The following is a 27,797-nucleotide window of genomic DNA, read 5'->3' on the forward strand; positions in this document are numbered from 1 at the left end:
GCCTAGCAAATGGTTGATTCTCTTAAAACGATGTTTATATTCATCAGCATGTAATTATTTATTAGCAGTAACACAACTATATTACTTCCCATTTTGTTCCTTTTATTGCCACAAAACATCCTTTTCTTTTAGTAATAAAAAATTTACTTCTTGACATAAGCGCCCCAAAATTTTAACAGTTTTTATTTCTTTGCATTAAGTTTTAGATCTGTATACTGTACTTTTATTGTCTTTTATTAATATTTAATGATTTCAACTTTTAAAAAATTCACTTCCCATAGTGCACCTTAATTTTTAAATTATTTCAAGGATTTGGTACTTTTCCTTATTGAACCTGGGTAGAATGCATATAAGATAGCTAGCACTTATATACCCATTTACTTTTCGTGCTTCATGATTACATGTATAAAGAAGTTCACTTCTTATAGATGTAGGAGTATTTTTATGTAATATTGTTATTTTCTCCAGTAATTTCCATGTATATCACCAATAGGATGCTGAGATTCTTTATCTTTAATAGAAGCGGTAACTGTAAACCAGCTAGATTTTAGTTTCTGCATGGACTTTTCCTTAAAGTCTAAGATTTAGGTCTTTGCATATTTAACTCTGTGTTGTTTTACTCAAAACTCCAGGTGTTAAATAGTATAAACCAATTAGTGATTGGTGTTGGTTTGTCAGTTGATTGATTTAAAAGTCCTATCTTCCAACTAAGAAAACTTGTTTTCTATTATTTCAGTGGAGATGATTAGCCCGACTCTACGGTTTTTATTGCTGCTGATCTTTAGCTAGACATTCAACACTTTAATTCATTATTTCCTCCCCCATATTTACCATTAACCCTTAACAATTACCTTGAAATGTAGTGAGAATTAATAAACTCTTCAAGGTATGTTAAGAGTCTTAGTTGAAACATTTCAGCCGTTACAGTTTTAGTTTGTTCGTAGTAATTACATTTAGTTCATAGTAATTACAGATGAAAAATGATCCCCTTTTTGAAATAGATTTCCTCTTAATTGGGTCATTAATTGGTGGCTGTTTTTATATGCTAACACACAGTATAACTCATAAAGATTATTCTTTCTTAACAGTACTTAATTTTCATGGTTTATCGTTTCTGTACTTCCATGGGTTTTTTTTTTTTTCCTTCAGTTTTCTTTTCTTTTTTTTTTTTTTTTTTTTTTTTTTTTTTCAGTTTTCTTTTATAATAAAGAGCCTTCAAACAAAACTGTTCTTAGTAGTTCAGGGATAGGTAAAGAAAACTAATGAAACTATTGGACCAAAAAAGACATTTATGGTAAGCAAAAATCAAAAACCCCAAAACCCTCTGTACCATTTCTTTATTTTAAGTTGATTGCATAGACTTAAGTTTCTGTTTGTTTTGTTGTTAGTTTAAAACTCTCTGGTTTGGGTTAGCCTTTAAGTTACAAATAATGTTTTGAAAATCCTTCCACATTCGTATTCTGAAATAAATTTTAGATCTGTTTAAAGATCCTTTATTTTAAACAAGAAACCAAAGTACTGAAATAATCAATAATGTTTGTTTTTCTTTCCTTTCAAAATTTAATCTACAAAGTAGTATATTTAAGAATAATCTACATTTATTGTAATATTACACCTTAATCACTTATTACTGAACCTCACTTTTTCTCCAGGCTCATAGCTCATAGTTCTGACAGTGTATTAATACCCGTTTCAAACTGAAACTCCTATAACATATTTCATATTCTGCATGCCATTTATTGGCCTAATACATGTTTTAAGTCAAACAATGTTAATTATAAATTGGGAACCTTGTCCCTTAGCATCTAGAGATGTCAAGGTCTGTTAAACAACTTGCCACATTTTTACTGTGACAATGAAATTCTGGTAAAAATGAAAAGCAAAACAGTAGAGAAAAATCAATGAAACCAGAAGTCAGTTCTTCAGAAAGATTAACAAAATTGACAAAACTTTAGGTAGATGGACTAAGAAAAAACACAACTCAAGTTACTAAAATCAGAAATGAAAGTGGGAACATTACTACCAATTCTACAAAATAAAAGGATTAAAAGAGGGTACTACGAATGTGCATCAACAAATTGAATAGTCTGGGTGAAATAGACAAATCCCAGAAACCTAAAACCTAGCAAGACTAAATCATGAAGAAACAAAATCTGAATAGACCTGTAACTAGTAAGGAGATTCAATCAGTAATCAAAAATCTTGTAGCAGAGGAGAGCCCTGGACCTGATGGCTGTACTGGTAAATTCTACCACACATTTCAAAAAGTAATTCCAGGGTCTCCTGGGTGGCTCAGTTGGTTAACTGTCCAACTCTTGATTTTGGCTCAGGTCATGATCTCAGGGTGGTGAGGTGGAGCCTGCTTAAGATTCTCTTGCTCTCCCTCTGCCCTCGCCTTAAAAAAAAAAAAAAAAAAACTTAGGAATTAACTTAATCAAGGAGATAAAAGACTTGTACAATGAAAACTATATAGCAATGCTTAAAGATTCCATAACTAAATAGAAACACATCCCATGTTTATGAACAGATTTGATATTGTTAAAATGTCAGTATGCAAAGTGATCTGCAGATTTAATGCGATCCCTATCAAAATCCAAATGACATTTTTTGCTGAAGTTAAAAAAAAAAAAAAAAAAACCCATTCTGAAATTCGTGGGGAATCTCATAGCACCCAGAATAGCTAAAATAATTTTTTAATTGAGGATTATTTGACATACAGTATATTAGCTTCAGGTGTACAACATAGTGATTTAGCCTTTGTATACACTGTAAAATGTATACCTCAATAAATCTAGTTACCATCTGTCGGCATACAAAATTAATATATTCCCCATGTTGTACATAACATCCCCTGTAACTTACTTTGTAACTGGCATTTGTACTCCTTAATTCCTTTTACTCATTTCACTCCACCCTACACCCACCAAAACAATCTTGAAAAAGAACAAAATTAGAGGACTCACACATTTAAATTTCACAAGTTACATCAAAGCTACAGTAATCGAAACCATGTAGTACTGCATAAAGACAGACATATAGACCAATGTAATAAAATAAGGATCCCAGAAATAGACTCTTGAATTCCATACACAGTCAAATGATTTTTGAGAAGATTTGCCAACACCATGGAGAAAGGACAGTCTTCTCAGCAAAAGGTGACTGGGATACCTGGATATCCACATGCAAAAGAAGGAAGTTGGAGCTTTATTTAATGCCATATACAAAAATTAATACAAAATGGATGAAAACCCTAAAAATAAGAACTAAAATATGAAACTCTTAGAAGAAACAGGGGGAAATGCATCATGACATTGGATTTGGCAGTGATTTCTTAAATATGACACCAAAGGGGCCAGCCAAGGCTCCACCTCCGACATCCCAGTTCCCAGGGATATATGCTGCAGTCTGCACACCTGAGACAGAAGAGGCCGTGAAGCTGGAGCTGCCAGACAGATCTGTTAAAAGTTGACAACTTTAAGGAGGTCAGAGTGAATACTGCAAAGCCACAAAACATACTGAAGAAGGTGTGGGTTGATACCTCCAAGATTCTGCATCTCAACAACCTCCCAGTTCCCAGGCCAATGGGCTGTACTTTGAACAGTGAGGTGTTAGATGCCTAAAGCAAAAGCAACAACACTAATAAAGGAAAACAACCATTAAGCAATGGAAGCTACCCCAACCAAATGATTAGTCACACCAAACTCCCTGACCCGTGGACGTTTTCAGCAGAAACATACACAGCCCAGAGCAGTGATACGCTGATCATGGCCCCACAGACAACAGGAGGAAAGTCACTGGGTTGGTTCAGTATTACCAGAGAGGGAATGTGGCATTTTCAAGAAAAGAGTCGATCTGAGACAAGACTATATTAATAGTCTTCTGGAGCCAGATCCAGTGCTTGGAAACTGAAAGTATGTTTTTGGGTTCAGGGTAGATGGGTTTCCTTTTGAAAACCATGGACATGTGGGGAGATTATCACCACCATCACCCCTTACGAACCTGAGGAAGACATGCCTTGGAGGGAGAAGAGGTGCCCTCAATCACATTTACATTTCTTCCAAAAACGATTCCGAGTTGGTGAGAAAAGCTCAAAGTAGTGACCCACAATGTTGGAGGTAAATTCATAAAAGTCAAGAGTCACAGCTAAAGTTTCTAAAGCTCATCTGAGTACCGCTTCCATTTTCCAGATAACCTACACTGATGGAAATGAATTGCCCAGGATCACCTAGAGACCTAGAGGCATAACTGAGACTCACCTTCTAGCCCTCTACCTCCATTTGGTTTTTCCAGAGCAGTAAAGCCTCATTTTTGCTCAACTACCCTAAAAGCATCAGTGTTTCAGTGCATTTTACAGTGAACTCAGACTCTCTTTGCTTAGTCTTGTAGATGCTACAACATTTGCAAAAATGAGGATACTCCGGGGGGCATCCCTGTCCAAGGCATAGACTTGCTGCCTAATTTGTGAGACTTGACTGGTAAGAGTGAGATAAGAAAGCCAGAGTGGGGATCCCTGCGTGGCGCAGCGGTTTGGCGCCTGCCTTTGACCCAGGGCGCGATCCTGGAGACCCAGGATCGAATCCCACATCGGGCTCCCGGTGCATGGAGCCTGCCTCTCTCTCTGCCTATGTCTCTGCCTCTCTCTCTCTGTGTGTGACTATCATAAATAAATAAAAAATTAAAAAAAAAAAAAAAAAAAGAAAGCCAGAGTGTTCTCAGAGTGGATGGGTTTTAGAAAGGGAAAGTATAATGCTAAACTCACATGCATATATGCCACCTGTTGACTCAGGAAAGATACTCAGCATCTCTTATCAAGCTGGTGAGGGAGACTAGGGTCAGATGAATCTTGGTTTAACATGATTCTTGCCATAAGTAGTTTTTCTCAACAGAAAACTATGATGGAGGCTTACTGCAGGATGGCTAATCAAGATTTTTAAAATATTGTTGGCCCTGAGTTAAAAGTGATTTGAGGACCATCTTGCTGTGTGCCCTGAACCACCTTGCTTTCTTAATTGAGGGGCTCTACTATTCCATGAAAGGGGCCAACACAGATGACTCCACCCTATCAGAATCATGGTCTCTGAAGAGATTAATCTTGTACAAATATAACAGATGTTCAAAGCAATTACTGACCCCATGCAGCAATGTCAATTTTCACCTAACTGAAACAGCTTTTTAAACTAAGGGCTGTGTTGGAGTAATGTGCTTGGTTTGCATATGTAGTTATTGCCTAAATTTCAATGTTAATTTTTCTCCATATGCAATCAATGTAAAGCCATATTTTGATATAATAATGCAGTGTTTATAAAGCATAATTCTTACTGATCTTTAATCAGGATACCAAAGGGAATAAAAGTCAAAATCTCTAAAACGAGGAGGGCAATTACTTGGGACAAAAGCTTTACAACATTGGATTTAGCAATGATTTCTTGGATATGACACCCAAAGGCACAGGCAGCAAAAGAAAAAAAAAAAAGACAAATTGGACTTCATGAAAACCTTTTTGAATTGTACATTAAAAGACACTGTCAAAAAAAAAAAAAGGGATCCCTAGGTGGCGCAGCGGTTTGGCGCCTGCCTTTGGCCCAGGGCGCGATCCTGAAGACCCAGGATCAAATCCCACGTCGGGCTCCCGGTGCATGGAGCCTGCTTCTCCCTCTGCCTGTGTCTCTGCCTCTCTCTCTCTCTCTGTGACTATCATAAATAAATAAAAATTTATTAAAAAAAAAAAAAAGGAAAAAAAAAAAGACACTGTCAGGAGAGTAAAAAGACAACCTGTAGGAGAAAACATTTGTAAATCTTGTATCTGACAAGTGATTAATAACCAGACTATATAGGGAATTCCAAAAAACACAAGCATAACCTAAACAACACTATTCAAAAATGGTCCTCTAATGGTCCTTGGAGATATTTCTCTAAAGAAGATCTATGAGTGTCCAATAAGTACATGAAAAAATACACATCCTCATTAATCATTAGAGAAAAGCAAAAAACTACAATGACCTACTACTTCACACCCATTAGGGTAGATATCAAAAACTAGAAAACAGATGCGGAGGAATTGAAACCTTGTACACTTGGTGAGAATTTAAAATGGGACAGCCACTATGGAAGACAGTATATATAGCAGTTCTTCAAAAAATTAAAAATAGAATTATCATATGATCTAGCAATTCCACTTTTAAGTTTATATACCCCCCAAAAATTGAAAGAATTTTGAATACTTGTATGCCCATGTTCTTGGCAGCATTATTCACAATAGCTGAAACGTGAATCAACCCAAATGCACTCATCAGCAGATGAATAGATAAGCACATTTTGCTATATACATACAATGGAATATTACTCAGCCTTAGGAAGGAAATTCTGCAATATGCTATAACATCAATCAACCTTGAGATCATTATGCTAAGTGAAATAATTCAATCACAAAAGGCAAATACTATATGATTCCACTTACATGAAGTACTTCATATAGCCAGAACATTAAGACAGTAGAATGGTGATTGCCAGGGGTTGTGGGAAGAAGGGAATGGGGAGTTATATTTAATAGGTATAGAGTTTCAGTTTTACAGGATGGAAGAGTTAATGGATATGGATGGTAGTGATGGTTGCACATTATGAATGCATACTTAATTGTTAAGATGGCAAATTTTATGTGTAATTTTCTGGTTAAAAAATTGGGGAAAAGGTGAACATGCTTTAAATAATCAGATGCATTTTTTAAATAATTTTATTCCTATTTAAAGCCAAATCTGGCTGCCAAATTGATACCAAAATATAAAACAAAGGCTGTTTACTTTTATAAACAACTTGTTTTGTCATGAATTTATTATGTAATTTCAGTTCTTTGCTTTTTGAAGTGAAATTACAACTGATTTTTATTGAATAATGCTACTTCAGCAAGTTATAATCTATTTAAGTAGTGGTGTGTTTGTTTTCTGTTGCAGCATAGCATATTACTATAAACTTAGATGCTTAAAAGAACACCCACTTGTCAATTCACAATTCTGTAGATAAGAAGCTAAGTTGGGCTCCGCTGAGTTCTTTGACTAAGGTTTCTAATGCCCAAATCAAAGGTGTTGGCCAGGCTGGGCCTCCTGAAGGCTTGGGAGAAGAATTTGCTTTCACGCTCATTCCAGTTGCTGGCATAACCTAGTACCTTGCAGCTGGCTCTAAGTGTGAAATCACATTTCCTGACTGACTTCTCAGCTGAGGGCCAGTTGGCTCCTAGAACCTGCCTGCAGTCCTCCCACAGTCTCTCCAGACTGTGTCTCTCCAGAAGCCAGCAATGGTGTGTCATGACAGTCCTTCTCACCCTTTGTTTCTGACTTGCCTTTCGGCTCCCAAAGTAAACGTTCAGCTTTTAAAGGGCTCTCTTGATTGGATCAGACCCAGCTGAGCTCTCTCTGTATCTTAACATCAACTTCTTGGGACTTTAATATCTATAAAACCCTTCACAGCCTTACCTAGGTTAGAATTTGATTAAGTGATCAGGGGATGGGAATTTTGGGATACCATCTTTAGTATTCTGTCAAAGGGAGTATTTGATCCATAAGAAGGTTTTTTATAGGTCTGATGTAAAAGTAAAATAGACTAAAATTCTGAAGATCTTGGGTTCTGTTTGACTGTTCAGTAATTCTGAACTTAGACTGTAAGGTTCTTGAAACCAGAAACTGTCTTATTCATCTGTGTAACCCCAGTGCCTGGCAGTGTCTTGTATATAAGCAGGAACTCAGAACATGTTTATTAAATAATTTTACCTCTCTCTTTTCATCTTCATCAAAGGTTCCTTATGAATTAAAACTGAGCTTGTGAATGCATGTATGTCTATGAAAACTAAACCATTACTATAGGAATAACATACAGTATCTTTGTATCTTCACTTTTTTTTTTAGGTAAAATCTTATGGCTAGTGAGCAGAGATAGGACATTGGTCTTCTGACATGCTAGATTCCTAACCTTTAATAATCTCATATATATATATATAGAGAGAGAGAGAGAGAGAGCGCTTTAGGTTTTTACAAAACCCCTTTTAAAATCTCCTTTTTAACTGAACCTATTCAAGAGCCTTGAAAATCAGTACAAATAGTTTGAACTTTTATACAGATAAGAATAAACCGAAAAAATTTGATCAGGATCAATTCAATCCTCCTGCATAGGAAATATAGTTCATATTGCCACTTAATCATCTCTTTTATTTAAAATTTTAAAGTTTTTAAAGTCACAGATTCTTTTTTTCTTCTAATACCTTGGAACTCAGTTTTGTGCATTTTCTAGTATTCATCTGTTGATTTTCTCCCACTTTTTTGCTTATAAGCCCTCCATTATATGGCATAACTTTTTAAATTCTATTTTTAGACTGTTATAAATCCTTTTGAACTAACTAAAGGAGAAAGTAAATAAGAACCGAGGACAGTTCCAACATGTGGAAATTCTCCTTGGCAGCACTGACATGTGCATTTGGGAGCCCTTAAATGCCATTTTCTTCTGTATAAGACATGGAAAGTCATTTTTCTTTATTTTTTCTATTTTCCTTTTGTTGTCACTGCCAAATTTGTAGTATGTATAATCCAGGGACAAAAATCCCCAAAATCCAGGGCTGCTTATCTTTCAAGAACCTTGGGTACAAAAAGGGGGACAGGAGACACTGGTACTGGAGATTCTCATTTCTATTGGTTTTACAGAAGGCTTTCGTGGATGTTGGAATGAAATGGCTTTATTTCATATGTGAAGCATACTAATCTAGGTGTTAAAGATCTTTCTGTTTTATGTTTGGTACCAAACTAGCTTCTTGGTTTTAATACATATGAATGACAGATTCCTGTTTGGTATTGGGGCTAGAGAGGTAGACTGGAGGAGGTGGGGGGAAGTAAAGTGTGTTTAAAACCTATCTATCTGGCTCTATTTCATAGGCGTTTCAGCTTTCCTGAGGCAAAACCTAGTATCACAAACTAGAGCTGGTTGCCCCAGCAGCTGTCCCAGTCATGTGACTGACGATCTTACACTCATGCTGCATGAACATGCACACTGTAACTCTGCTCTTTTTTCTTCATTTCTGCCTCATTGCCTTACCCTAGACCATCACAAACTGGTGGTGTACTTCTAACAGTGCAAAGTCTCTGTTGATAGAGAGTTGTACTCTGACGCAGTGTGCATTTGAAACATTCATTCTTCTTAATAAGTTTGGAACTTTTCTAAGCACAGCTACTTAAAATCCCTCAGGGTTTGCATGCGCGTGTGTGTGTGTGTGTGTATGTGTGTGTTTCCCTAACCTTAGTTAAAGTGAAATGTATTATAAAATAAACTTAAGTGTATATTATTTTGGTGCCACCTAAGAAGTTTACCTTACAAGTTCCGTTGAGCTCTTCTAACACGGAAATTGTGACCATTTGCTGACTTGAAGAAAATGCCAACCCGCAGAATGATTTTAGGGAATCTTCCACAAGTGTGCTTCTGGGAGGAATCAATACTTTTTTTACTTAAAACCGACTTTGATTTCCTCATTTCCAATACTTTGTGCAAGTAGTTTCCTCTGTGGTTTAGGACTGTGAATTAAGCAACAAACTCTGTTTCAGTATGAAATTTAATACAAATCTTTCTTGTGTGTTCAGCGGCCATTGCAGTCATTTGGACAGACAGGAAAAAGGTCTAAGGTATAGTAAATATTTTGTGCTGGCATGCCAAGGGCCTTCCTTCATGCTTGATGAATCCTTGTTTTCATACAGCGCTGCATTCAGTTTAGTTTTGTCATATTTTGTTTGGGGCAGAAAGCTTATTTTGTTTTATTTGGGGTTTTTGTCTTGCCTAGTCGCTTTTGTGCATTGCTTTTATATCTTTAATGGTTCTCTATCTATAGAGAAAATGGCTTTCTCACCATTTGGGTTTTGAAATTGGAATTAGTCCCATTCTTGCTATTGCTACAGTTTTCAAAACTGCAGTTACTTGTTTTCACTTTTAACAAAGGGTTTTAGTGATACTTAATGATATATTTAACTTATGCATTTCACCTACTTTTATACATGCCAGAAACTATAAAGAAACTTAAGAAACTCTAGGGGGCTTTTGGATATGCCCTAGATTTGTGAAATGTAGTGTTAATTTTAAATACTTTTCTTTAGTCAAGCTCAAAGTTAAAGCTAGTTCGGAGCCTTGCAGTGTGTGAAGAATCTCCACCACCCCCTACAGCTGAGATATCACAGGAGAACCAGGTAAAAAAAAAAAAAAAAAAAAGAAAAGAAAACCAAATATTGTTATTTAAAGACATGGTGCAGTAACCTGCTTCCTGGAGAATATTTTTTCATAAGGTTAAATAAAAGTTGTATATGCATGTGTGTGCATTATGTATGTGTTTTCATTCATTTGTTTTTTTTTTAATGAGTGAAACATTTCATAATACTTACCACCGAAGATACAGATGTGGGAAAGCCCTGTTACTTCAATCTAAGGCTTAGTGCAGTTGCCTCTCTCTGGAAAAATGTAGGGATTTATATATTTAGATGGGAATATGGCTTTGAAAGATTATATATTATTATTGAAAAGTCATAGAATATGAAAGTGGTACTTCCAGTGGTGAAATTTGTCCTTTTGATTCTGGCTTTTATAAATGTGTTAAACACTTAACTGCTTGTGTGTGAAGAGGAGACTTAACCAAGACTTTGGCTTGATGTATTATTTTACTTATTAACCTGAACGCATGGTGAAGCCAGTTTTCTAGTTAGGTTGGCTGTAATAGTTTAATACTTCTTTTTTATTTTTTTTTCTCTTTGTTAGTTTAATACTTCTAATTTCTCTTCTGTCTGTGCTTATAAATGTTGAACAGCTGAGGTTCAAGCAAACAGTTCAGTTTGCCTTTTTTATTCTTTTTAATGTTCTGACTTTACTTTTCTGATAAACTCAGCTGTGCACTGATCTTCATCTCATGTTACCTTGGACATTTATACATAAGTTTTTTAGGACCCTCAAACAGTGGTTTTATCAGTGTGATAACTTTGCCTGTTTGTGGTTTGTTGTACTTCTTAACAGTTTGAGCAGTCTGAAATCCCCTTATATCCCAATAATCCATTTTCAAAGAATTGAAGCAACCTGTGGTTGTTTAAAAAATGGTGACTAAAAAGAGGAAGGGGAAAGTAGGCCATGGCAGGTTGTACATCTTTTTTTTTTTTTTTAAATAAATGGCAATTATACCCTCAAAAGCCTATTATAGATATTGAAGATAGTTGTCACATATTTAGAACATGTCAAGTTCTCTGAAGTACTCCGCTTCTTTGTTCCCAAAATACAAGAAAAGGAAGATTTTGAGAATAAGTTGTTTATTGTCAATAAAGAATATATACAAATTTGTTCAAGTGTTGGGAATATAGTGTTCAAAATTTGTGATTTTTATTTAAAATTTAACTACATTGATAGTAGAGTTATCTCTTCTATAAAGTAGATACACTTTAGTAATAAAATAACTTTCTAGCAAGAAGCAAAATATCAAAATATTTTATCTTATTGGAGAGAACATTTCTAAATGTTAACCTTTGGCTTTTACATGGTTATTGACACAGCTGAAGAGTTATGGTACACCTTGGAAGAAATCAATGGAATTTTTTTGAAATAGCAATTTTAAAAGTTATATTGTATGAGTCAGTAAAGAACACCTATACAAGGTGGAGCAGTGGATATTGTGATGTTTTTTGAATATTCATTTCTTCATTCCGTTGACTAAAATGTTGCACCATCTTAGCCTCATGGAATTAATACAAGGATATTGAGGAAATGAGAAGGGTCAGGCATTTATAAGACTGTTAATAGGGAAAAAGTGCATACCTTTTGAGAAAAAGTGTAATGTGATCTTTGGTTTTATTCACATTTTAACCTGATCTGAAAAATATTAGAGGGAAAATTCTCACAGCACTACATAAGTACATCTAGTGAAAATATATATGAGAAAAAAATATCAAGAATGTATGTTGCAAAAAAAAAAGTGTATGTTGCATATTATGTATATATTATTGATCAGAGGTAATTTTCAGAGGTAATTTTTGTGTTTATATAAAGTTCAAAAAGCTGAGTTACAGCATGTGAATAATGAGTATAAGGTTTTTATGCCAGAGTTCAGTATTCCACTTAATAGATTCTCAGTTTCTCTTGGATACAGTCTTTTTTTTTTTCACATAATAACCCATTATTATTCTCTCTGAGCAAAAGATATTCCTTTTAGTAGAAAATCATCTTCTTCCAAGCCTTAAGTTAACTAAATTGCACCTGAATGGGAATTAGAAAATGAACTATTTCTCATGAAATATGGTAGTATCTCATTCTTGGCAGTAGAGACACTTTTCAACTAATAATGCCTGCTTCGGAATGTGATTTTTGAGGAATTAATCTAGAATAAAACTCATTATTCAAAAGGTTGAGAGGCAATTAAAAGAGAGATGTCACTTGTGTCTTATGAGAGCTTATGAGAGGGAAGTGACCTCAATAACAGATGTGAATGACAGAGTGAAGAGTAAAGGAATTACAGCTTCCTATGGAGATGTTGCTATCCTTCCAGTTATTTATAGTCAGAAGAGCTCATTTAAAAGGACTACTGAGTTTAAAATATGTCGCATTTATTTGCTACTTAAAAACAAGGCCTCAGTACCAACTGAAAGCAGGGCCTTGGTATACGAAGCCTACTGGATTTTTAAATACAGCTCATCTTAATGAAATAATTTAATATCTGTACTTAAAATATAGGGCTCTGGGAAGGGAACTTTAAAATGAAATATGATAGCCAGTGGACGCTCCTTTTGGTGAAGATCTAAATGTGAAATCTTTTCCATCAATCTGGATTCCATATCTTATTCTTGAGTAGGAGTAGAATCTGTAAGTCAGGAAAACTTCTGTAATATTCTACGTCTGAAATACAGTTCTGGGATTCATTTTTAAATATCTGTTTTACATTTAGGGATAGAATAAGAAAAGTGGATTCAAAAATTAGTCATAATGAGAAAAATGACTTACCAGGTGTTGAGGTTGATTAATGTGTGAAGTTTAGTAAGCAGGACAAAGAGTATAAAGCAAGTATTCATCATTCTAGTAAAAATTGCGCATGCAGTTTGCCCTATATTCTAACCACAAATTTAACTGCGATAGAATGGGAACAGAATTAAAAGGAGATAAAAATAGTAGTCAGCAACCCTATAGGCAGAAAAAATATATATATATATATATATATATATATATTTGATCTGAAGTTCTGCCAAACATTTTTTAAAGAATTATGTGTGTGTGGGGGGGGGGGGGCAGATAGGTTAATAAAATTCTGTGGCTGCAAGTTCAACTCCTAAAATTTATATCCCCTTTGATGTTGACTTAATAGACCTATTTCCACCATATCCATCACCCAGAAAAGTGAAGTAATTGTCTAATCTATGTTTTTCATCAATAAATAATAGTATCATTTAGTCTGCAAATAGATCATACCTCTGTCTTTAGTAAAAATGGTCTGGAAGTTATTCTGCCTTCATAATTCTGCCTGAATAAACAGAGCTGTGTGATTTTTTAAATTTTATTTTACCTTTTTAGGCTATGTGAATTCACTTCCAAGAATTTCTTTGGATTCAGAAATTACATGTAAAGACATAATTTTTGAAATGGAATGTAGAGTTTCTTCTTTTCTGTTTTATAGAAATGATTACTTCATGGTTAGTATTACATACCCTGAAGGAAAACAATCTTGTTTGAAATCCTTCCATCTTTGTGGTGATGGAAGGAGGAACAATAATGTGTAAATCATAAATTAAAAATAATCATTTGTATGCATTTGGTTTTGGAAAGTTTGTACCTACATTTTTATATGGCAAGAGAATGGGGGAGTATGAAATTATATAGGATACTCAAAAAACTATTTTTTGTTAAGTATTGACTTGACACTCACTCCTACTGTCATGGTTGATGATAATTATTATTTTGTTAGGCCGTGGCTTCTCCAGTAACAAAATAGGTTAAGAAGACCTTGCTTCTGACTCTGCAGGGGTTTTACAAGTAGTTACATTCAAAGTAATATAGAAAATATTTATATTCTCTGAGATAATTTTGAAGATGTGTTTCAATTAATATATTAAACTCAAAATATTAATTTTAACATGTTGTATCAGGACTTTGATGAAAGTAGTAAAAATAAATTGTATTTCATTTTGAAGAATCTAATTGGATAACATAAAAATCTTAGTCCTTTTCCTCCTCCATACAGTTTTATATTATTCAAAAAATATAAAAATGTGGTATGAACTGAATTGCTTTATATATTCATTTATAACTGATTTTGCCTTCCAACAGGAGAAAATTCAGATCCAGTTAACGCAATCATTTGAAAAAGAGGAGAAGCCCTCAAAAGATGAAGCAGAAAAAGAAAAAGCCAGTGATAAGTTGCCCAGAAAAATGTTATCAAGAGGTTTGCGATTTATTTCTGTGTTTTCAAACAAAATTTTAATTTCACCATCAATAATTCCATCCTTTATTCCTGGAAAAACTATATATGGTATATCTGTAGTAAAAATGCCAACAGGACAGACTGAAGGGATGATAAAACTTTTGCTTATCTGAGCAAAATGGCATAACATAAACCTGAACGTGAGTAAGATGCTTCAGCCAAAAATCTGCAACATATGTCAGAATCACTGAGGCAGGCAACTGTCTTGACCTCTTACTGGTCTCTCATAATGAAATACTGGAATCACTATAATCTGAATATCTGATTCCATTAAAAATAGTATTACTCTTTAATTCTTTATGATACAATGAGCCGATGCCAAAATACTCAGTATCTAGTAAGAATATTCTTGGAAACCCAGAATGCTTATCTTTCATAATCAATTTCAAAGAACTCCACCACCATCTAGCATTGTAAGTCAATAAAAATGTTTCTTTAATTTATAAACCCAGTTACATTTGCCGGTATTAAACAGCATAAGTTTATTACACTTAAGGGGAAGAACTGGAAAACTATTTTGAAAGGATAGACTATTTTGATGATAGACCTGATCAAATTTAATTAAATGTTCTTTCAGAACTAGAATTCCTACCTACTTCTAAATCATTGCCTCTACTTATATTCATAACTGAACTAAGCTGTCTTAATTTGCACTAAATGTAGATGATTATTTCATTCATTCTAATTTTTAACTCATGGAGGCATTGTTGATCATGAGATCTGTCATGTTTATATAAAAGAGTCTTAAAGAATTTAGAATAAATAAAACTGGCACATGTAAAAAAAATTTAAGAACATGCATATACATGCAGTTACATAAATTGATGTCATGTTCATTATATGCAAGTAGAAAGCTTGTGGTCATCTGAGTTCATCATAAATTCCCTTTTCCTAATTTGTCAATTTTTTCCCATGTGGGGCATCTCATTTTATTTAAGATATGCATCATGTTTGAAAGGGAAAGGGATTTGTTTTCAAACAACTTTATACTGGGTTTTTGTGTTGTTGTTTTTTAGATTCCAGTCAAGAATACACTGATTCAACTGGCATAGATCTACATGAATTTTTAGTAAATACATTAAAAAACAATCCCAGGTAAAAATTAAATTTATAAGGTTTACATTGCTTAGAGTACCATAATTTTGTTATGTTTGTTCTCATTACTGAGTTAGAATATTAGAGTAAGATTACAGTGTTTGAAGTACACCAGAAACATTTTAGTTTCTTAGGGCTAAGATGTTGTTGATCTACTATATGCACATGTATAAATATTTCTTTGCATTATTCATGTCCCATTATAGAAAAATAATTCATCTTTTCTTTAGGAATTTTTGGAAATACAGAATCACCTAGATATTTTGACTCTTAATTGAGGTAGAGAGGTAATCATGAATCTTTTCCATGGAAAAGAAAAAGAAAAAACTTCCCTCATAATAATACACTCAACCACATAAGAATTTGGTATAATCATTTATAATGAGTTTTTTAAACTTAGCTGAATGCAGGATTTTTAAGGTCCTTATATGAGTCACTGTGAAGCCCTTTGTGTTGCCAGGTACTAATGAATAGACTCTAACTTTCTGGTTGGTCATTGACCCCTTTGTGGCTTCTCCCCACAAAAAGGTTTATCTACAAAATATCCGATGAGCACGTTCATGGAATAGAAGACTCCAAGGTTGAGAACCCCTCCTCTAGATGTTAGCTTCCCAGAGTGATAGTTCTTTGACATACATTAAAATGAAAGTAAAATAGTTTCTTTGGGTATATGCACATGGAAGAAAAAAGGAATACTCTTCAGTCTCACCAAGGCTTATGTCATGCTTCAAGATCATCTTTATTTTCATTCAGTATTTATTATATTCAGTATCATCTTGGTTTTCTATTTTACATATAACATAAATGCCAAAAAAGGAACCACTAAAATGAAAAGTGGTCTCCTTGTAAAAAAGGCTGAAGGAGTATGGAGTGAGGAAGCAGATAAGACAAGTCTACATGACTTATTTTTTTTCTTCAGTTCAAGTTTATTCCTCAGTGGTCCCAACAGAATGATTAATTCATCAGTTCATTGAAGAGGCATTTACCCTGAGCATCTGTCATGCTCCAAGTTTTGTGCTAAAAACATTGAAGATACAAAGAAAAAGAAGATATCATCTCTGCCCTAAAGTATTCACCATCTCAGCTAGAAAAAAAATATGTTATGTAATTAAAATAGAATTGATGTTGCAAAAGAAGTTTCTGGAGTTTTGTAAAAATCCAGGGAAGGAACATTAACCACTTTTTGAAAGGATATGGGAAGGCTTCACTGAAAATATATGCCTGAGCTGAGCCTTGAATTCACAGTGCTTTAAGTGGAAGCCGTCCAGTTACAGAAACATGAAGAAGGCATTCTGGATGAATACAACTGCATTAGCAAGGCACAGTAGTGTGAGAGAGGAAATGGTATGTCCAGGGAGAGACAAGATTATACATTCTGGCTCCAGCAGGGAGGCTTGTGGCAAGTGATTCTAGAAAGTGGTGGAGAAGGTGTTGGTGAAGTATGAAGACAGCCCATATCCAATTGTCCTTGACCTAAGATTGTACCAACATTTGGTGACTCCCAGTGAGTGTGGAGGTGCTACTGGGAAGACAGGGATGCTAAAAAGATCTTTAAGACAATAATGAACAGTGAAAAAGACTTCAAATGCCAAATAGCACATCATTTAAGAAGTACTGAGTATGACATGCTAGGTTGAGGAATAATTAAAGGATTTTGAATGGGTAATACCATAATCAGATTTGCATTTTAGAAAGATTACTTTGTCAGTGAAGAGCCAATACCCTTCATAAATAAGGAGTATGTATAGGAGACCATAGGAAGAATAGAGAGAAAAGGACATGTTTGAAAGATATTTAGGAAGTACCACAGTAGTGGTGTGATACAATAGAAAAGAATAGTTCCTAGGTTTTTGGCTAGCCTGACAGTCCCATTAACTGAGAAAGTGGGTAAGGAGCAGGCCTCAATGGAATAAGGCATGTTCTGTTATAAATAAGGATAGTTTAAGGTACCTGACTGAAAAATCAGGAAGTGAGATCTGTCCAAAGTTAAAAGGCTCTGGTTTTCAAGTAAATGAGCCTGACTAAAGTAATAGATTGGGTAGTCACTAATAGAAATGAAGCTTGAGGAGGGAGGATGTATTTGTCCTGACAAATGGAGTAAATGACAAGGACAAAATTCTGTGGAAAGACAGCATAGACAAGGTAAGATGAGAAAGGAAGAGACTAACTCTTAAAAGCAGAACACTCATGAGAACACTTGTCTTAGAAGTTAGCTTGGGCAGTGGATGGTGGCCTGGATGGCTCAGTCAGTTAAGCATCCAACTTTTGATTTTGGCTTAGGTCATGATCTCAGAGTCATGAGGTCCAGCCCCTCATCACTGGGCATGAAGCCTGTTTAAGATTCTCTCTCCCTCCCTCTCCTGCTGTCACCCGCCCCCCCTTACCCCCACTCTCTCAAAAAAAAAAAAAAAAAGTTAGCCAAGAAGTCAGAAGCTGGGAGCTGTTTCATGAAAAATAACACACAAACATGAAAATAGAAGTACCAAAACCAACCCGTGAGGTTGATAAATTAGGAAATTGCTGGCTATTTTAATAAATTGTTTCATTTGGGGTAGAATGGTGAAAACCAGAACTCATGAGGAATAAGGAGGAAGGCAGAAAACACATAGCTCATTTCCATAAAACAAGATAGGATGCTAGAAAGACAGAATTTTTCTTTCCGCTGAGCCTGTAGGAGAGACTTCAGTAAGAACAATTAGAAAACTATTTTTAGGGATGCCTAAGTGGCTCAGCATCCTCTGCCTTCAGTTCAGGGCGTGGCCCCAGAGTCCTAGGATCGAGTCCCACTTCGGGCTCCCTGCATGGAGCCTGTTTCTCCTGCCTATGTCTCTGCCTCTCTCTCTGTGTGTGTCTCATAAATAAATGAATAAAATTAAAAAAGAAAAAGAAAAAAAAATATTTTTATACATCTAAAATATTTTTCTACTGCTCAGTTCTGTTTTCTTCTACAAATGCAAAAGTTTTAAAGTTTTCTACATGTATATTTTTTAACTATACAATTTCATGGTTTTTGTTACACCCACAGAGATGTACATGCATCACTATAGTCAATTCTAGAACTTTTTCATCACTCCAAAAAGAAACCCTATATACTTTAGCTTTCAACTTCTATGCTTTGAGCTCTAATCTACTTTATATCTTTACAGATTTTCTTGTTTTGGACATCTCATATGAATGAAATCATGTCTATGTGGTCTTTTGTGGACTGTCATTATTTACTTAGCATACTGTTTCCAAGTTTTATCTATGTTATAGCATGTATCAGTACTTTTTTCTGTATATGAATTTATATTTGAATAAACATTTAAGTGACTAATTTGTCTAATGGCTAGTGTATAAGTTACTAATGTTGATATGGTTTAGAAAGTTGTAGCTAATGCTAAATTTTGTGAGAAATAAGATTTGCTTAATTAATGACTCTGTTCTCGCAGTGAAAGACACAATTAATTGCCAGATATGCATGGTACAAAAGTAGTAATAAATATGGCAAGTGTCCACTAAAACTTTCAAGATTCAGTATTGTTCAGAGAGTTCTAGATTTTAAGCATATTTATTTTCAGTGATATACAAATTTAGTCAACCTTTCACTTCAAAATTTTTGTTCTGATCATTAAATCTTTATTTTATTCTCAGCCAAAAAACTTAGCTCCAAATGTTAATTTATCTGGAATTCTTATTCACAGAAAATATTTGCAGAGGCTACACTAAATAATCATTGCCGAATTAGAACCTAAGAACGTAAAGTTGACTTTGATAGAATTTATACTCAGTGACATACATGATCTTCTACCTATTTTTGTTTTGATTTCATCCTATTCTGTGTAGATTCTATGTGTAGTGAAGAAATAGGGATGATACAGATAACTGGTACATAACTAATGGAGGGGAGCAACTTTTGAGTTAATCCTGAGAAGGGATATTTTAAAAGTAATTTGGTTTGGTCTGGGGATTGTCATATGATAGTTCTGTTGTAATTTCTAAAATTACTTTTATTGGCAGTAATGTTTATTTAATTTCTTACCTGTCACAAATGTCTGACCAAGCTCATATGGAATATTGGGAAAGGGGGTGGTCAGATGGAAGCATTATTGTTTTCTGTTTTTTCATTTTCCACCAGTATACCAGCTGTGTAGAGTTTCTCTAAAGTTATTTTTGGTGTAATGGCTAGAACACTGATAACTAAAAGATTGTGCTCCTTCATTTTAACTTTGGGTAACAGCTTATTGATCCATTTGATTGAGATCCCTGTTCTTATTTTTAAAATAATAGCATACATTGGTTCCCTTTAAAAGACTATACAATAATTTCAGTAAGTATGCCGACTTTTAGGTTTTTGTGCTAAACCTTATGGCTTAGGAAAAGTAATTTGTGGACCTGTTGGTTTAAGTCCTATACACAGTGCTTCTATAAAGGGTTATTAATTTTTTATCATTATCAAAATATCTAACCTTGATTACAGTTTATGGGAGGCATGGACTAAACTGTAGTGGATAAAAAGCAGAAAGTGTAAATCTTAAGAATTTAGGAAGATAACCAGCCTTAATTTTTCTAACCAGTTCTACTTCTCTGTAACTAAAAGTTTGGTAAACTAAGCAGAAAGGCTGTTTCATTAGTACACGGTCCAAGGCAGCCCTGGTGGCTCAGCGGTTTAGCGCCGCCTTCTGCCCAGCGCCTGATCCTGGAGACCCAGGATCGAGTCGAGTCCCACATCAGGCTCCCTGCATGGAGGCTGCTTTTCCCTCTGCCTGTGTCTGCCTTTCTCTCTCTTTCCCTCTCTCTGTGTCTCTCATGAATAAATAAATAAGATCTTTAAAAAAAATAGTATATGGTCCAGATAATGATAAAAAAAACTCCTTTGTAATCCATCGATCTACATATGAAAGGGGGGGAAAGCCTGTATTTATTTGTATCCATGGTTAGTAAAATTGCTAGAAATTTTTTCTTTCGTGGAGACAACAGAAATTTCTTTTCAGCAGCAGTGCATTCATTGAAGAACACAGATCTTTTGCCCAGTTTTCAAAAACAGAAAACCATTATTTTTGTCATGTCTGATACAAGTATCCCTAACCTGACTTTTTATTCTCCTGCTACCATTTGCATGGTAAATGTTTTTCCATCCCTTCACTTTCAATCTGTGTTTTTAGGTCTGAAATTAGTCTCTTGTAGACAATATATAGATGGATCATGTTTTTTAAATCCATTCATTGACATTTAAAGTAATTATTGAGGGACGCCTGGGTGGCTCAGTGGTAGCTGCCTTTGGCTCAGAGCATGATCCCGGGGTCCTGGGATGAGTCTTGCATCAGACTCCCCACAGGGAGCCTGCTTCTCCCTCTGTGTATGTCTCTGCCTCTCTCTTTGTGTGTCTCTCATGAATAAATAAAATCTTTTAAAAAATTATTGATAGATATGTACTTATAGCCATTTTGTTACTTGTTTTCTGGTTGTTTTAGAGTTCTCTGTTCTTTTCTTCTTCTTGTGGCTCTCTTCCCTTGTGGCTTGATGAGTTTCTTCAGTGTTATGCATGGATTCCTTTCTCTTTTTGTGTGCATCTATTGTAGGTTTTTGATTTGTGGTTATTATTATGTTCATATATAACATCTTATGGGTATAGTCTATATGAAGTTGATGGTCTCTTTATGTTTGCACATGTCCAAAAAGCACTAAATTTTTACTCCCCACCCCCCATGTTTTAGGTATATGATACCACATTTTACATCCTTTAATTTTCTGTCCCTTGACTGATTTTTATAGATATAATTTATTTTACATTCGTGTGTTTTAGCCTCCATGCTGGCTATATGTGATTAATCTACTACCTTTTTATATGTTTGCATTTACCTGTGAAACAGAAGACCCACTTGAAAGTACTGTTTTATGAATGCTTAATAAATTGCCTGCCTCAGATTCCTTTTTTTTTTAAATAAGTGTATAAGATACACCAGGAAAGTTACTGAGAATTATTTCATCTTAAGACACATTGTACTCAAAAGGTTAGATGAAAAGAGGGTCTTAAAGTTACATAAATAAGTCCTTTTGAGATAAAAACTTCCCAACCTCCCCCAAAAAATTTCAGGGAAAAAATATAAGACTTTATGAGTGAAATAATTTGATTAATTGATTCCATGCAGATAATTTGTTGAGCTCCTCTGTATAGTCCAAATAACTATACAGTGGTAAGTGTGATAAATGCTATTAAAGAAAAGTGTGAAAGAAACAGGTTCTAAGAAAGAATATAGGAAGTTGTTCTGGGCAAAGGAAACAGCATGTTCAAGTAACTTGAGACAGGAAAGAGCTTGGCAAGTACAGAGATAAGCCAAAATGTAAAGAGTTTTGTGATTAAAGGGCAGAAGTTGAGGTTGAAAAGATAAAGACCCAATCATGCCTGCCTTGTAGGCCCCATTACAGATGCTTATTTCTAACCTAAGAGCAGTGGGAAGCCTGTGGTAAATACTTAACTAAGGCATAACATGTGGTCATATGTGTTTTTAGAATATCGTTATGGATGTTCCAGTTTGAATAGATAAGAAGGGAATGAGGAAAGCAAACTATACACTACTATTGGAGTAGTGAAGCTGGAGATCCTGCTTGCTTGGATCTAGGGTAGCAGCAGTGAAAAATAGAAAAATAAACAGGAGGTGGATAAAATTTGCAGTAGTAATTAACTGCATAGGAGGATTAGAAAAAGGATTGTAGCAGTCCACAGATGCTTCTTACAGCATGCTGGGTGAAAGATAGTGCCACTTACTGAAATGAGGAATACCAAAGGAGAACCAAGCTTGGGGCAGAATTGAATATTGTTAGAATTTGTATTAAAATGTAATCCTGTTTTTAGCTTTGAGTTTAAAGTCCCCAGGTAGGCATGTGTTTGTCTTGATTTTTCAAATAATGAAAAAAAAATGTATGGTCAGATATTTATTGGTTTTATGAGACTTCTTTGCAATGAAGAGGGAAGGTCAAAGTCAAGGCTGAGGTATAGTACAGACTTTTAGGCAGCTTAAGCAATGGCCCCACATCCTCTGTCCTATTAGAGTTAGAAGGATCTACTCTGTATTATTTGAGAGGGAAACCATTACCTTTGGCCTAGTTTTCTTGGTCTAAAAATTCGGGGACAGAACTGTATGATCTGTAAAGCTACTTCTGGTTTGAAGATTCTCTGAGTGTTTGTTTCACATGCACATGAAATTTCCAGTGAGCACAAGACTACTCCTTTGAGCCATGTTCTTGGTATGTGAATAAGGAGGTCCTTGTAGTAGTGATCCCGTTAATATTCGTTACAGCATATGTGCGTTAAATAGGACCCTAGTGGTCTAAAGGAGCACATGCAGGTACTCCCTAGAGTCCTTATTTGTTTTTCATGTTAGAAGCTTTGGGTTCATGTTTGTTTTTATGGCAAAAATTTCCAAAGTCTTACAAATACAGGATACAAATTTACAGAATGATTTGAAAAGGCTTCTCCTGGGTTAGAATTAGTAATGTATTTCATACTTCTCTGCTATAATTCCATCTATATACTAGCATTAGATTCCCATAGGAGCATTCCTGTTGTTACTAGCATTGCATGTTCTTTAGAGTACTGTTTCTATGGAGTTCAGCATAACAAAGTCATCAGCCTAGCTGAAGATATCTCTGTTTCTGCTATTTCTCAGCTTTATTAAGGAAGTAAAGATTTATATGCTTTTATTATCAGTGTATCTACAGAACAGACTCCAATATAGTGATACTTAGCAGACAAAATATATCTGTTTTAAGAATGGCCACATATTGATAATTGTTGAAGTCAGGTAAAGGCTACATTTGAGATTCATTACACAGTTCTCCCTACATTTGTGTATATGTGAAATTTTCCATAATAAAAAATTAAACTAAAAAAAAGTCATCTTTTATTTTTTAAAACGTTACTTTTTTAGAAGTATTATATATATATATATACACACATATATATATTTATTCTTGCATCAAGTTTGCAGTATTCCTTAAACTGCAGTAATTTTTAGAGAAAAAAATTAGCCATAGTAATTCAGTGTTTATGAGTATTTCAATGCTAAGTTTTATATATGAGTCTTCATATTTTGTTTCAGGGACAGAATGATGCTGTTGAAATTGGAACAAGAAATTTTAGATTTCATTGGTAATAATGAGTAAGTCCTGACATTTAACAAGAAAACAAATTGTCATCATAGTTCTCCTTAACTTACTAAATTAGTTTCTATTCTATTTCTAGGTCTCCACGTAAAAAATTTCCCCCAATGACATCTTATCATAGGATGCTATTACACAGAGTAGCCGCTTACTTTGGATTAGACCACAATGTTGATCAGAGTGGGAAGTCTGTCATAGTCAACAAAACGAGTAATACAAGAATGTAAGTATCATTAAATGTAGGCATTTGTTAAGTATATATGTGACCATATTTATCTTCCTACTGTACCTTTCATCCAAGTTTTCCATGTTTTAGCAGTCTAATTAAGCATTATGTGACACCCTGATGTAATAGGGCCAAAAAATACAGGAAATGTATGTTAGCACACTGTATACAAAATGAACTGGTCTAAGCTAAAATAAGGCAGATCAATGAGGACTGGTTTAAAAAAGCAAAAACAAAAAAACTGCAGAAGTAATACCAGTGACGTTTGAAAACCATTCACTTGATTTTTTTAGTCAATGTAATTTAGATAGCTGCGGCCAACCTTAGGCAACCTTAGGCAAATCCTTTTTTGTTTGGTTTGGTTTGATTTTTTAATTCAAGTTAACATACAGTGTAAAATTTGTTATGTGTGTGTTTTTTTTTAAGGCAGATTTTGACACATTCATTTAATCTCCCATTATTTTAACATCCTTTCAACCTCTGACTTTGCTTCTTTCTCCACAAATCTCAAAAAAGGTAGATTGTTCATTAATGTAGTATTATCCATAATGTTGTACCCCCTTCTGACCTACGTATAATTCACTGGGGAAAAGTTTTTAAGGAGTTAAGAGGAGCCTTAAAAAGTGATACGTTTATAGTGTGGCTGAATTATATCATCAGTGTTGGTATTTGGGAGCAAATGACCCAATGTAGAGACACCTAAAATTTTAACATGTACACAGCACCTCTTCCGCCTATTTGTAAAAAAAACTTGTTCTAAAGCAACTAGTTGAGTTCAGCAAAATTTATACTTTGGAAGCATTTTCTGTATCAATTTCATATCTGGCAACAGTGGGTCTGTGTAATGAGCAGTAGTCCGCTTCAGATGACATAGATAATGCTAAAATTAATTATTTTTCTGCTTTTCTTTTAGCTTTATTTCTCTTAGAGTCTTATCTATGAACCATTCAATTTGTATGATTGTGTTTAATTCACTCAAATCCCTTCTGTTATAATGGACTTTACTCTTACAGCTGCCATATTGTTTCCTGGAACAAAGTTGGTTTTCTTCCATTTCATATAGTATTTTGTCAACTAAATACACTGGTGGAACCTAGTATTTTTAAAATGTTTTTTCCTACAATTAAAATTAAATTAATGAAGATAGATGTCTTTGAAAAGGATCTTGTCTTTCTTTAGAGATTATATTTGACCTGCCGCAAATGTGAATCTGATTTAATTTTCCTCTGCTTGTCCCTTACTCTTTTAAAAATATCCTCATCAATTAGTCTTTTCCCAATTAGTTATAGCTCAAATAATCATAAGATAGGAGCTGAACTGAAGGTGAATAGAACTCTAATTCATTTAACCAGTACCTTTCAACATTACTCAGAGCTGCTGGATACCCAAGCACATGTACATTAGCAGGCATTTTGTCTAACATTTCGACTGATGACTCTCTAAGGTTTTCGATACAGTGTAACCTCAGTTATTTGAATGCTGTGATTGACATCAGAAAGCTTTAGGGTTCTCTTTATAAAAGTAATCAAAGGTTGAGCTAAACACATGTTTATGATGTACTTAAAGAAGAATGGATAAGTAGTGTAATTAGACATTCAGATCATTGAAGTTACACTGTATTCTTATTTTATATCTTCTGGAATATGAAGAAGGTGTAAATCAGAAAACCTTAGAGATCTGCGCCACATTGAATAAATGCAAACTTACCTTTTCCTCATAGGCAAATTACCCGCTCCAGCCTTGAACCAGTGGTGTTGTGGATGTCAACAACCCGGTGTCCACTGGGGTGTCTCAATGGAGCGGGAAGTTGGAGATTGCAGGGCAGTAATTTCAGGCATCTATAAAAGAAAGAGGTAAGACAGTCTTAAGGTTAGCTGAAATGCCTGCCAATGCTATTTGGTGTGGGAATCCAGCTGCTCTTAGAAAAGTTGCCAGGCCCTTGGTTAAACCTTATAGTTGACTTTAGAATAAGAATCTCCCCCCCAAGTAGAGACGCCTTCAATAAGAAAATAGGACCTTTAACAGCACAAAATAGTTGATATAAGTAAGCAGAGCAGTCATATGACAGAAATAACAACATCCTGCCATCTTCAGAACTAAATAGATAATCTTTCAAACTCCTAAAGAAAGCAGTCTTTGTCTCATCATTTTGGTCATGAAATTGTTTTTACTCTTTTATTATTCTTCTAGTTTTATATATAGCTCTGTGTGGTGATCTGCTCTTCATTTCACTCATCTAAGGATGTTTTAAAATAGCGATTTCTTCAACTTAGATCATTTTTATTTTTAAATCTCCTTTTGCATAATTTGACAGGATATAGAAACAGTATGTTATTAAAAATTCACTAGATTAAAACAAATATTCAAAAAAGTTACATGAATATTATATATAATGCTATATGTGGTCACATTTGTTGAAGATGTCATTACTTAGGTTTATTTGGTTTAGAAATGTACTTAGGGTATCACAATCTGTTATGTTATTATATAATATATATTTAAACTATATGTAAAAATACACTTGAATTCATTTAGATTTCCTTTGTGCCTCTAAATATATTTTTATGTATCTTGTATTTCAAAAGAGTAATTCTAATTTTATAATAGGATGTCATTAAGTCACAAGAGTATTAATTAATTTTGTTGAAGCTGACAATATATTTTAGAAAGTGAAGTTAAACATAATTTTAATTTTCCACAGAACACAGCCTTATTATGTCTGTCTTCTGGATCTCATTAGAACTTGCAACATTTCTATAGAGGAAAGACCAATTGGCCATTAAATGTATTGTTATAATTTCATAATTATTACTTTATATTACAGCTTTAACCTCCAAAAAAGAACTATTTCCTTTCTAATTTGTTTCAGTTAATATAAAACAAAGATGCACCCTGCTATAATTCAGAATCCTTGTAAACTTGGTAGCATTTTGAATGAGCCTCTTAGGTTTTAGGTAACTCAACCACAAAATATTTTATTACTTTCAATTATGTCACATCAAACCAGGTATTATAGAGTATAATATAAGTAAATATAAGGTAAAGTACTATATGCTTTTTTCTTTTACCCAGAATTTTTTCTTAGATTTAGAGGAGGCAATGCAAAAAAAGAATAAATAGACTTTGAGTCTAACATACCATCACTCCAAATGTGACCCATTCATGCGCTTGCTCTTGACCCTGGACAGTTGCTTAAGCTATTTGAATGTCAGGGTTTTTTTAGTTTTTGGGGGGGTTTTTTGGTTTTTTTTACTAATATTTACAGTAATAACAAACTTCTCCTGAGTGCTTACTGTTTTAAGTGCTGTTCATCTATTAATTCATTTCCTTTTCAGAACAAGCCTATGAAGTAGGTATACTATAATTCAATTTACATAAATGAGGAAACTAGGGAACAGAAAGGTTAAGTAATTTGTGCATGCCCTGAAGCAACTAAAGTGGTAAAGCTAAATATTTGAACCCAAGCAGTCTGATTGCAGAACGTACAGTGAATTTGTAATATGGCCTTTCATTCATAACATAGGGTAGTTAATTAACATTTTCTCATAAAATTATTACAAAGAGTAAATGAGATAAGTATTAATTATTAGTGGCACTAGTAATAATTTTTTATTGCTTTGATTACATAAAATGTTATATTTAACTTTTCTGCAAATATTGTATACTGTCTCTTCTGTTCCCTTGGGATTTTTTTAGACCTGATCAGAAATTCAATGAACATATTAAGGATGATAAAGGTGAAGATTTTCAGAAACGATATATCCTCAAGAGAGATAACTCCAGCTTTGACAAAGATGATAACCAGGTAATCTGTGACAATTGTAGCTTTCTTCTAAGTGCAGGACTTAGACCAGCAGATCATTTTCCCAAGAA

At 34.3% G+C, this 27,797-nt stretch overlaps 1 protein-coding gene across 15 annotated transcripts in view; it reads left to right on the forward strand.

The window, feature by feature from the left end:
• R3HDM1 (R3H domain containing 1) overlaps nucleotides 1-27,797 on the forward strand; it is a 125,759-nt gene that overhangs the window by 6,116 nt on the left and 91,846 nt on the right. For 10 of the 15 annotated variants that reach the window (XM_077861498.1, XM_077861499.1, XM_077861503.1 and 7 more), the window contains exons 3-9: nucleotides 9,612-9,653; nucleotides 10,119-10,208; nucleotides 14,308-14,422; nucleotides 15,478-15,556; nucleotides 23,638-23,697; nucleotides 23,781-23,921; nucleotides 27,621-27,729. In XM_077861498.1, coding sequence (XP_077717624.1) covers nucleotides 9,612-9,653; nucleotides 10,119-10,208; nucleotides 14,308-14,422; nucleotides 15,478-15,556; nucleotides 23,638-23,697; nucleotides 23,781-23,921; nucleotides 27,621-27,729 — 636 coding nt within the window. Of the gene's footprint in view, nucleotides 1-9,611; nucleotides 9,654-10,118; nucleotides 10,209-14,307; nucleotides 14,423-15,477; nucleotides 15,557-23,637; nucleotides 23,698-23,780; nucleotides 23,922-25,644; nucleotides 25,778-27,620; nucleotides 27,730-27,797 lie in introns of those variants that run through there. The other 5 variants (XM_077861505.1, XM_077861512.1, XM_077861500.1 and 2 more) reach the window with 4 other exon arrangements.

Source organism: Canis aureus, chromosome 20 (genome assembly GCF_053574225.1).
Source record: "Canis aureus isolate CA01 chromosome 20, VMU_Caureus_v.1.0, whole genome shotgun sequence".
In the NCBI taxonomy this organism is placed as follows: domain Eukaryota; kingdom Metazoa; phylum Chordata; class Mammalia; order Carnivora; family Canidae; genus Canis; species Canis aureus.